The sequence below is a fragment of the Pelophylax lessonae genome (assembly GCF_965119305.1).
Source record: "Pelophylax lessonae genome assembly, chromosome: 1".
In the NCBI taxonomy this organism is placed as follows: domain Eukaryota; kingdom Metazoa; phylum Chordata; class Amphibia; order Anura; family Ranidae; genus Pelophylax; species Pelophylax lessonae.
The window spans coordinates 38,710,542-38,722,961 of NC_138768.1; the positions used below are offsets into that span (position 1 = coordinate 38,710,542).

The 12,420-nt window shown below is 39.5% G+C and overlaps 1 protein-coding gene across 14 annotated transcripts in view; it reads right to left on the minus strand.

Moving 5' to 3' along the window:
• CELF4 (CUGBP Elav-like family member 4) overlaps positions 1-12,198 on the minus strand; it is a 1,612,756-nt gene extending 1,600,558 nt beyond the window's left edge. For 2 of the 14 annotated variants that reach the window (XM_082261567.1, XM_082261559.1), the window contains exon 1: positions 11,710-12,195. In XM_082261567.1, the coding sequence (XP_082117693.1) occupies positions 11,710-12,049 (340 nt within the window). In that variant the 5' untranslated portion in view covers positions 12,050-12,195. Of the gene's footprint in view, positions 1-11,709 lie in introns of all 14 variants that reach the window. The other 12 variants (XM_082261561.1, XM_082261570.1, XM_082261560.1 and 9 more) reach the window with 10 other exon arrangements.
• Positions 12,199-12,420: the final 222 nt, after the last annotated feature.

A 12,420-nucleotide genomic window follows, 5' to 3' on the forward strand; every position in this document is an offset into this window, starting at 1 on the left:
GTGACAGGCATCATTTAGCATGAGAAAAGTATAGAGAGCAGTATGGGTTTATGTCCCTCTAACTTGTTTTGTTTTTTTTTGTTTTTTTAATTTTACGTTTATTTCCTTATAAGTTTTTAACCTATTATTTAATTAAGTAATTATCATGTTTATTTTTTTCCAGGCCACAATATAATTAATGGTAGACAGGTCCCGAATCTATCTGTAAAAATAAAAAAAAAAAGAAAAAAAAAACAGACTAACAGACTAGTATTCTGGAAACCTATCCTTTTATTAGCTACAGAACTTTAGGTTTATACATGAAAAATACTGTTTATGCTGGGATAAGTTGAGATTTGTCTGCATAGCTATGAATGGAAAGTATTGTAAAAAAAAAAAAAAAAAAAAAAGACCCCAAAAATCTCTATCATCACCAGCCAATCTCACCTTCAAGGAAAATAAGAATGAGTATGCTACATATGACACATGCGTGATTGTATGTACATACATACATATCTTTTACCTTGTTTTTTAGCTTCAGGACAATTGGTTTATACATGAAACATGTACTGTTTATGCTGGGATAAGTTGGTATATGTCTGCATGAACTATGAATAAGAATAACGTAAAATAAAAATAAAAAAATAACAAAATAAAAAAAAAGGACCCTAACAGCTCTATTGTCACCAACCATTCCTACAATAAAGGAAAATAAGAGTATTCTACAAATGGCACATGTATATTTGCATGTACTTACATAGGTATTTACTGTATTTATTAGGGGTCTTAACTTTTATGGTGCTTTCCTAATTTTAAGTGTATTATTTCTGTTCTGGAATGTTACAAAAATAATAAAATGGAAGTAAATCACATTAAAAAAAAAAAAAAAAGCCTATAATGCTGAGGAGTTCAGTTTAAAGTTTACTGAACAATACCTTCTACACATCTTTTAATTCATATTAATTTCAAAACTACTATTACTGAACATATTATAGACCACCGACGTTAAAAAATACGTCAAAAAAAATATAGTTCACACTGTTCCTGCTTTATTCAAAGTTTTTATTTATTTATTTATTTTTTACAAGAATGGATGGTTGTGAATGATCTTTTCAAAACTATGTACTGTGCAAAAGGATTATCCAAACCACTTTCATTTTTTTTTTTTTTTACTAAACTTTAAATTTCCCATTAGTTTTGCTGATGATCAATAATGCACACATGCATTTTTTAGTACCATGCAATCATCTATTAGTGCTTTAGCTGAATATTTACTGCATTTGGTTATTACATGCAAACATAATCCCTAATTCCTCTCCACTTTGAAAATCGGGTGAATGCAAGTAAAAAAAAAAAAAAAAAATGCAGCAAGGAGTGACGATGTACAAAATACAGTTGCCCATGGCAACAGAATATTCCAGTTTACCAATCTCTGGCAGATGATTGCTGATTGGTTGCTGGTTATAGCATTTGGAACAATGCTGTTTGCCTCAAATAATCCTATTTGTATTTCCTGACTTCTTCCGACATGACAGAATTTCACTGACAAAATGCCACCCTGTGGTAGTGAAAACTCTTCACCGAACTACATTCAGTGCAAATATTTTGCCATAGGAGATTAAAATAATTTTATTTTGAAATAAATATGTAACTTGCATAAATTGAAAAACAAGCTGAAATTTATTCCAAAAAAAAAAAGAAAAGGAAGAACAACCATTACAATACATGCATACCATATTCTACATGGGCAAGCTGAAAAAAAGAAATTTTTTGAAAACTGAGAAACTACATAGGAATATGATATAAAGGCCTTCAATTCATTGTCGGGGGGGGGCTCCCTCGTTAACCCATTAGAATTTGGTGGAATATTTAAAAGGCATTTTTTTTTTTATTTCTGAAAATTACTAGAAAAAAAGGTGCCGAAAATCAAACGGGTAACTCTTGCAATAAATAACAGTCAGGTCAGGTTTGCAAGCAGATTTACAGATGTCGGAGTCAATGGAATCCTTGTGTGAGTCCATTATTAATTATCCCCTTTGTTTTAATCAATAAATTTTGGATTGGTACGGACAAAGTTACCTGTTAATATCTGTTCATCGATATCTATAGTATGTAGCCTTTTGGAACCGGGGATAATTTGTTTATTTTTTTGTTTGTTTTTGATATATTCCAGATTTTTATTTGTGTGCATAATATTAGACATAAACAAATGGCTGGATAATAAATGAATAATATTGAATAATAAATAAGGAGTACAGCCTAAAATTGTTCTGAGGGTAAATATAAACTCACACATGCATACTATACACATCCACATATAGCTAAAAATTCCCCCCAAATTTTTCTTTTTTTTTAAACATTGAGCTGACTGGATAATACATGAATAATATTGAACAATAAATTAGGAGTACAGCCTAAAATTGTTCTGACAGTAAATATAAATTCACACATACATACTGTACACATCCACATATAGCTAAAAATTCCCCCCAATTTTTTATATATTTTTTAAACATTAAGCTGACTGGATAATACATGAATAATATTGAATAATAAATAAGGAATACAGCCTAAAATTGTTCTGAGGGTAAATATAAATTCACACATACATACTATACACATCCACATATAGCTAAAAATTCCCCCCAATTTTTTCTTTCTTTTTTTCAGCATTGAGCTGACTGGATAATAAATGAATAATATTGAATAATAAATAAGGAGTACAGCCTAAAATTGTTCTGAAGGTAAATATAAACTCACACATACATATTATATACATCCACATTTAGCTAAAAATTCCCCCCAATTTTTTATTTCTTTTTTTTTAAACATTGAGCTGACTGGATAATAAATAAATAATATTGAATAATAAATAAGGAGTACAGCTTAAAATTATTCCGAGGGTAAATATAAACTCACACATACATACTGTATACATCCACATATAGCTTAAAATTCCCCCCCATTTTTTTTTTTTTTAAATATTGAGCTGACTGGATAATAAATAAATAATATTGAATAATAAATAAGGAATGCAGCTTAAAATTGTTCCGAGGGTAAATATAAACTCACACATACATACTGTATACATCCACATATAGCTAACAATTACCCCCAATTTTTTTTTTTTTTTTAATGTTGAGCTATCTCAAAAAGCAGGGATGCACTGAGCACCTAACTTACTCAATGGGGCTCAGAGAGGAGCTGCCTATTAATTAATCATTGCATTTATTCACACTAAGGCAGCTCAACTTAGATTTGACCGACTCAACGGTGTCTTTCCGACCAATCAGCCTACTGTAAGGTTTCCCTAAGTAAGGTTCCCTATTAGTAAAAAACAAACCAAAAAAAAAAATAGCACAATCTACTGCAGAAGCTGCAGATACCTTGGGAACACAACAGAGTGCTGTATCCAAATGTGAAAGGGTTTTTCAAAATCCAGATTCTGTTATCTGGCATTACTGAAGTGTACACTTTTTGTGTCCAATAAAGCATTAAAGGAATAAAGAAACACAGAAGAAAAGAGAGTAAGGAATCAAGAAAAAAAAAAAAAAGGAAGGGGGGAAATACGTTAAGAAGTAAGGGAGGGAAGGAAGAAAGGGATGAAGGAGTCAAGAAAGCAAATAAGTAAGGGAAGAAGGAAGGAAGCAAGGGAGGAAAGAAGGATAGGAGGAAGGAAGGAAGAAAGGAAAGAAGGGAAGAAGGAAGCAAGCAAGGGAGGAAAGAAGGATAGGAGGAAGGAAGGAAGGAAGGAAGGAAGGAAGGAAGGAAGGAAGGAAGGAAGGAAGGAAGGAAGGAAGGAAGGAAGGAAGGAAAGAAGGGAAGAAGGAAAGAAGCAAGGGAGGAAAGAAATATAAAGGAGGAAGGAAGGAAGAAAGGAAATAAGGGAAGACGGAAGGAAGCAAGGGAGGAAAGAAGGATAGGAGGAATGAAGGAATAAAGGAAAGAAGGGAAGAAGGAAGGAAGCAAGGGAGGAAAGAAGGATAGGAGGAAGGAAGGAAGAAAGGAAAGAAGGAAAGAAGGAAGGAAGCAAGGGAGAAAAGAAGGATATGAGGAAGGAAGGAAGGAAGAAAGGAAAGAAGGGAAGAAGGAAAGAAGCAAGGGGGGAAAGAAGGATAGGAGGAAGAAAGGAAGAAAGGAAAGAAAGGAAGACGGAAAGAAGCAAGGGAGGAAAGAAGGATAGTAGGAAGGAAGGAAGAAAGGAAAGAAGGGAAGAAGGAATGAAGCAAGGGAAGAAAGAAGGATAGGAGGAAGGAAGAAATAAAGGAAAGAAGGGAAGAAGGAAGGAAGCAAGGGAGGAAAGAAGGATAGGAGGAAGGAAGGAAGAAGGGAAGAAGGAAGGAAGCAAGGGATGAAAGAAGGATAGGGGGAAAGAAGAAAGAAAGGAAAGAATGGAAGAAGGAATGAAGCAAGGGAGGAAAGAAGGATAGGAGGAATTAAGGAAGAAAGGAAAGAAGGGAAGAAGGAAGGAAGCAAGGGAAGAAAGAAGGATAGGAGGAAGGAAGGAATAAAGGAAAGAAGGGAAGAAGGAAGGAAGCAAGGGAGGAAAGAAGGATAGGAGGAAGGAAGGAAGAAAGGAAAGAAGGGAAGAAGGAAGGAAGCAAGGGAGGAAAGAAGGATAGGGGGAAAGAAGGAAGAAAGGAAAGAATGGAAGAAGGAATGAAGCAAGGGAGGAAAGAAGGATAGGAGGAATTAAGGAAGAAAGGAAAGAAGGGAAGAAGGAATGAAGCAAGGGAGGAAAGAAGGATAGGAGGAAGGAACGAAGAAAGGGAAGAAGGAAGGAAGCAAGGGAGGAAAGAAGGATAGGAGGAAGGAATGAAGAAAGGGAAGAAGGAAGGAAGCAAGGGAGTTAAGAAGGATAGGAGGAAAGAAGGTAGAAAGGAAAGAAGGGAAGAAGGAAGGAAGCAAGGGAGGAAAGAAGGATAGGAGAAAGGAAGAAAGGAAAGAAGGGAAGAAGGAAGGATGCAAGGGAGGAAAGAAGGATAGGAGGAAGGAAGGAAGAAAGGAAAGAAGGGAAGAAGGAAGGAAGCAAGGGAGGAAAGAAGGATAGGAGGAAGGAAGGAAGAAAGGAAAGAAGGGAAGAAGGAAGGAAGCAAGGGAGGGAAAGAAGGGAAGAAGCAAGGAAGCAAGGGAGGAAAGAAGGATAGGAAGAAGGAAGGAAGAGTAGGAGAAAGGGGAAAGAGGGAAGAACCAGTTGTATATGTATCCACTGTATATGTTTTTTCTTGTGACAAGCATTTTACAAAAATACCCTTCACTTGTTTCTAATTTAAGTAACCGATGTAAAATATTTAGTTCTAGTGACTGTCAGGAGGCACACATTTGATTGCCTCAAAGTGAAGCCTCCATCGGAAGTCAACGTATAACCACTATGGATTAGCCTTGATATAACCACCTTTCACATATTTTTTTGATACCCATTTAAAATTAAACTGTTCACTGCCCGGATCCAGCCTTGTAGAGAACGAGAGAGGACCCGGTTATCTGGTCTCTCTCCTGTTCCTCATCTTTGTCTATAACGTTCAGGATTAGATGGCCTATTAACAAGCCTTGAGTCTTCTTGATACATTTTGTCAGTGAGTTACAAGTTGTTACATGCATATTCACAGCAGTTAAACTGACAGGATAAAGACAAGCTATAGCAGGTGTCTGCTCGATCTTTTTTTGATTGTAATACATTATCGGCCTACCTTTTAATGCTTAGCATTAGTAATAAAGTCTGACTCTTCCTATTGTGAAGGTCCTATATTTAGATTACTATAATTGAAAATTATGATACTAAATATCATTTCAAATTGCCTTTTGAATAATTTTAAAAGGTAATGCCTAGGAATATGGCTGCCCAGAGAGCACTAACATTTAGGTCTCTCAGTAGTCAAGTCTGGAAAGCGCGCGAGGAGAGTGATATCATGCAAGCGTGAAGTTATGAATGAACTGGCCAACATTTTTACTGCCATTAACTAGCTGCATTGGAGGGTGGGTCAATGCCTATTTATCACTGGGGGGGGGGGGGGGGGGGGTAGCAACTACAGCACAGAGACAATAACCCATTGGCTGAATGCAGAGTCATGAACAAACCCAACAAGGGATGCTCGTGTTTTGTGAACTAAAATAAATAAATAAAATTAAAAAAAATTATTTACAGTAATAACCTAATATATTAATATAATCTAACTAAATAAAATAAAATAAATAAATAAAATAAAAAAATGTATTTACAGTAATAACCTAATATAATAATATAATCTAACAAAAAAATAAATAAATTAATAAATAAAATAAAAAGAAAATGTAATTACATTAGTAACCTAATATATTAATATAATCTAACAATAAAACCCAAAAAACTGATTTATTGTTAAATACGCTTTATCTATTGCTAATCACTTTTAACTGTACTCGGCAGAGTTTGAAACATGCCATGCTACAATACAACTCTTGAAGATCTCTTAAATCATGCTCCTTCCATCTATATGGTAAGAGGGTTAATTCCAATTTAAAGCTCCCTCTATGGTCGTAGACAATAAATAAGCGTAACTGTCTAAAGTTTAATGCACTTGGAGACAGTATTCATTGTAAGATTTGGAATGTGTGCTGGTTCTGAGGTGGCTCTTAGAGAATATATCACCAGCTAATTAGCAGGCCATTAATCAATACCGAGGAGCAATAAATATATGACTATTTTTTTTTCTCATTAATACACCTATAGTGAGTGACAGGTTCAAGGTGTTCAAAAATCAACAGAAGGGGGGAAAAAAAAGTAATTTTTAGGAGACAATAGAAATTGTAAGAACGTCTAACAGCTTCTGAACCATGTCACACAAAGCCTGTACATTTTTTTTTCTTACTCTACGTAGCCGGTCAAGAAAGGACTGGAAGCCTCACACAAACCTCATTCTTCACACACTTGTCATGGTTAGACTTTGCAACAATTAATCACTAGGGGCAAGCAAGTAATTTCTTCTGCTTGCCAGAGGCACATTTTTATCAGGATTAGGTAATAAATCAGATATACCCTGAAATGAGTAATAAGACTTTGAACTGTTCTCAATCTAGTGAAGCCTTTGCTGGGGACTGGGTAGCGATGCACTTATAGCGCAGGGTTCTAGGAATGCCCCCCCCCCCCCCCACTGCTACAGGTTGAAGTATGCAACCATTAGACAAGCTTAACCCTTAATAGGATCTCAGCCTCCATAATCAGTTCCTTTCAAGCAAACGTTGTATCCATAGATGCCATAACGCTCTTTGGACTTTCCAAAGATCAAAATGAGTCAACCTCCTACTTCAACCATCAAGTCTACCAATTTGTTTTTGATCGGTGCTCCTAAATTAAAAGAAAAGGCCAGCCGAGAACAATAGGGCTTGCTCGTTTCCAGAAGCTGATTTTTTTTTTTACTTTTCTATTTTCTTCTATGCCTAGAATTTTTTTATTTTTTTTACTTTTCTACTATGCCTAGATTTTTTTTATTTATTTATTTTTTTACTTTTCTACTATGCCTAGAATTTTTTTTTCTTTTTTACTTTTCTACTATGCCTGAATGCCTAGATTTTTTTTTTTTTTTTTTTAGGGAACCTGCTACACTGGAACATATTGTGATTCAATTGGACAGCTGTGTATGTTCACATGCAATGCACAAACGTGGATGCCGCTGTGCGAGATCACCGTGCCATCTATCTAGGAGAAAGCATTACCTTGCAGTCACTGAGTGCCCCCCCCTCCCCCCCATTAGTACTGAGTGACATATCATTTGAAAAACCTCAAAAGGCAGTTTATTTTATGAGTGTTTTAGTATGGATTAAACCTCACCATCATGAAATATATAGAAGTTACACTGCTATCAAAGGGCTGCCAGGCAACGAGGGGCAATGATATCCACATGGTGGAGAAATACTACAGGCAAGCTTTTACTGCTGTTCATGTAATATCAGTGACAAAGAATTATTTGGCAATCACAACTACAGTACAATGATCTTTGCCATTTCAGAGCTGCTTATCCTCCTAGAACATAATTAAAGGCTACCGACCATTTTATTTTTCACATCCCTTCATCTGTCAAGCGTAGGCACATACCGACATTTATCAACTGATTGAAAAAAAAGAAAAAAACCTTGCCTTTTGCACCTTTCTTGACACACATTAGCAAAGTTTAAATGTATATTGGCCTTTCCCCCAGGAAATCACAGCAGTCCAATACTTTTCACAAAAAGCATTTAAACAAAAGGCCCTTTCATGCTTCTTTTTAATTGCTTAGGAGCGTAAGAAAGTTATAGTAAAAACCTGATCTCCTAGGGTTGAGCTTGCCTGAGCTGTTTAGATTTGCTCCCTTTTGCCTATCAGCTCCTCTCTCCCTCTCTTTCCCTCTTCTCCATGCCAGATGTGCAACACAAAGTTAAAGGAGCCGGTTCAGCACTGCTAACGCGGACAGCTTCTAAGCTCGCTCTGCCTAAGCCAGCAAATGGCTCACACAGCGATCAGCACCATGCAAGTGGACAGCTCCCTCTCCCACCAAGCTTGTTCAGCAAGCAGTGCCTGCCTACCTAGATCCTTTGTTTTGATAACCACAGCTTGTGCTGATCCTTTCTCCTTCTACCAAATGCCTACTGATCATCTGAAAGGCTGTTATTGGCTGTAAACCCCAATACTCAATCACTTTTACAGATCAGTTCCTTCCACAGCTCTTTTTCCCCCAACCAGATCCTTCTTCAGCTCTTTTTACCCCCAACCAGATCCTTCTACAGCTCTTTTACCCCCAACCAGATCCTTCTACAGCTCTTTTTACCCCCAACCAGATCCTTCTACAACTCTTTTTTACCCCCAACCAGATCCTTCTACAGCTCTTTTTACCGACAACCAGATCCTTCTACAGCTTGTTTTCCCCCAATCAGATGTACAACCACGGAGTAAGGAAGGGGTACAACCCAATGCCAGATCAATTTTACAGTTCAGTTCTTTTTACAGCTTTTTATCCCCCCAGATGTGCAGCTATAGGGTATGCTAAGTGTACAACCCAATGCTAGAGCACTTCTACAACTCAGTTCCATCTACAGCTCTTTTTCTCCCATAGATATACATCCACAGAGGTGGAAAACCCAATGGTAGGACACTTCTACAGACCAGATGCTTCTACGGTGCTGTTTTACAACCAGAGAAAGGTAAGTGCTCAATCCAATGCCCAATGCTAGATCGCTTCTACAGCTCTCTTTACCCCATAGATAGGAAGCCACAGAGGAGGGGAACCTTAATGCTACTAGATCACTTCTACAGCTCAGTTGCATCTAAAGCTCTTTTTCCCCCCAGATGTGCATCCATATAATAAGGTAGGTGTACAAACCGATGCTAGAGTGCTTCTACAGCTCAGTTGCATCTACAACTCTTTTTTCCTACATATATGCACCCACAGAACTAGGTAGGTGTAAAATCCAGTGCTAGGGCACTTCTACAGCTTGTGATGATCTCATCTGTTCTTCTACCAAATGCTTACTGACCATCTGACTATACCGGCAGCTTAAGCACTTCTATAGATCCTTGCTTCTACAGCTCGTCCGCCCCCCAACCAGATGTGCGGCCACAGAGTATGGTAGGTGGAAAACCCAATGGTAGGTCACTTTTAAAGCTCAGTTCCATTGACAGCCCCCTCCCCCCACTCAACATGTGCAGCTACACAGTAAGGTAGGTGTACAACCCAATGTTAAAGCAATTCTATGGCAAAGTTCCTTCTATATCTCTTTTTACCCCATAGATGTGCAGCCACAGTTGTGGAAAATCTAATGCAAGATCACTTTTACAGCTCAGTTGCATCTACAGCTCTCCCCCCAGATGTGCAAGGTCGATAGGTGTACAACACAATCCTAAGGCGCGTCTCAAGCTCAGTTCCTTCTACAGCTCTTTATCCCCCCACATGTGCAGTCATAGAAAAAGATAGGTCTACAAGCCAATGCTAGAGCTCAGCTCCCTCAGCTTCTCTCCCACATCTATAGAGGCAGTTCAGCACCACTCTCGCCTAGACAACTCTCCCACTCTTATAGTAGTAGTTCAGCACCAAGCTTCTTCCCCACACCTAAAGAGGTGGTTCAGCACCAAGCTCCTCTCCCACTTCTATACTAGTAGTTCAGCACCAAGCTTCTCTCCCACATCTATAGAGGCAGTTCAGCACCACTCTCACCTGGACAGCTCCTCTCTGACTCCTATAGTAGTAGTTCAGCACCAAGCTTCTTCCCCGCACCTAAAGAGGTGGTTCAGCACCAAGCTACTCTCCCACTTCTATACTAGTTGTTCAGCACCAAGCTCCTCTCCCACTTCTATACTTGTAGTTCAGCACCAAGCTCCTCTACCACACCTAAAGAGGTAGTTCAACACCAAGCTCCTCTCCCACTCCTATAGTAGTAGTTCAATATCAAGCTCCTCTCCCACACCTATAGAGGTAGTTCAGCACCAAGTGTGCTGGACAGATCCTCTCTCACTCCTATGGTAGTAGTTCAGCACCAAGTTCCTCTCCCACACCTATAGTAGTAGTTCAGCACCAAGCTCCTCTCCCACACCTATAGTAGTAGTTCAGCAGCAAGCTTGCTGGTCAGATCCTCTCTCACTCCTATAGTAGTAGTAGTTCAGCACCAAGATTCTCTCCCACTCCTGTAGTAGTAGTTCAGCACCAAAGTTGCCTGGACAGCTTCTCTCCCACACCTATAAAGGTAGTTAAGCACCAAACTCGTTTGACAAGCTCCTTTCCCACTCATATAGTAGAAGTTTAGCTAGACAGCTCATTTCCCACTCTTATACTGATATTCAGCACCAATCTCGCCTGGACAGCTCCTCTCCTACTCTTATACTGATAGTTCAGCACCAATCTCGCCTGGACAGCTCCTCTGCTACTCTTATACTGATAGTTCAGCACCAGGCTCCTCTCCCACTCTTATAAAGGTAATTCAGCACCAGGCGAGCCTGGACAGCTCCTATCCCACTCCTATAGTAATAGTTCAGCACCAAGGTCTCCTGGACAGCTCATTTCCACTCCTATAGTAATAGTTCAGCACCAAGATCTCCTGGACAGCTCATTTCCCACTCTTATAGCGATAGTTCAGCACATAGCTCCTCTTCCACCCCTATAGTAATAGTTCAGCACCAAGCTCCTCTCCCACCCCTATAGTAATAGTTCAGCACAAAGCTCCTCTCCCACCCCTATAGTAATAGTTCAGCACCAAGCTCCTCTCCCACCTCTATAGTAATAGTTCAGCACCAAGCTCTCTTGGACAGCTCCTATCCGACCCCTATACTAATACGGTAGTTCAGCACCAAGCTCTCTTGGACAGCTCATTTCCCACCCCTATAGTAATAGTTCAGCACCAGGCTCTCCTGGACAGCTCCTCTCCCACTCCTATAGTTCAGCACCAGGCTCTCTTGGACAGCTCCTCTCCCAGCCCTATAGTAATAGTTCAGCACCAGGCTCTCCTGGACAGCTCCTCTCCTACTCCTATAGTTCAGCACCAGGCTCTCTTGGACAGCTCCTCTCCCAGCCCTATAGTAATAGTTCAGCAGCACCAAGCTCTCTTGGACAGCTCATTTCCAACTCTTTTAGCAATAGTTCAGCACCAGGCTCGCTACTAGCAGCTCTTTCTACCGGCTTTTAACAACCCCCCCCCCCCCAACAAAATTCCAAACATTCCATCCTACCCCCCCCCCCGTCAAACCCCAACATGTGCCAAGCCAGAAAGTTAAGGAGATGGGGGGCTGACCTTTGTGCATGCCCGTGAACCTGTCCTTCAGCACTGTCAGCTCATAGATCTTGCCGAACTCCTCAAAGAGAGGCTTGAGGTCCTTCTCGTCCAGATTGCGAGGGATCTGCCCAATGAAGAGCTTGATGGCATCGTGGTCCTTCATGGGGATGGTGGAAGTGCTCCCGGGACTGTGGTTTAATCCGTTCATGTGCCCGTTGGTGTTGGGGTTGTTGCTGTGATTGCTGTTCAGGCTGCTGTTGTCTGCTTGTCCGTTAGCTAACGTGGCCATCTTTATATACATAGAGGATCCTGTTGGCTTTTCTCTCTCTGACACGGTGTATCTCTCTCTGGCACACATACACACTCTCTGCCTCCCCCTCTCTCAGCCTGCTCTGATTGGGAATTTTTTTTATACATTGAACAGACAGGATCTGTGTCCTTTCCGTTTAAACAGGCAGGAGCAGCTCAAGTCCCAGGCAGACTGAGGGGGGGTGGCTGTTGGGTTGGTGTGTCTTCTTTCTCTAGGCACACAAGCAAAAAGAGCCTGTCCGCCTAGGCTTGTTGGTACCTTCCAAAGCAGCCCCTGCCTAGAAATATAAGCTATTCAATCTCCATTGTGCCCAGTGAGCAGGGGGCCATGCAAGCTTACATTTTGCTGCAAGATCCTTCTTTTTTTTTTTTTTGTTTTCCCCTTGCTCTGAATTTGCAAGATTATTATTTTTATTATTT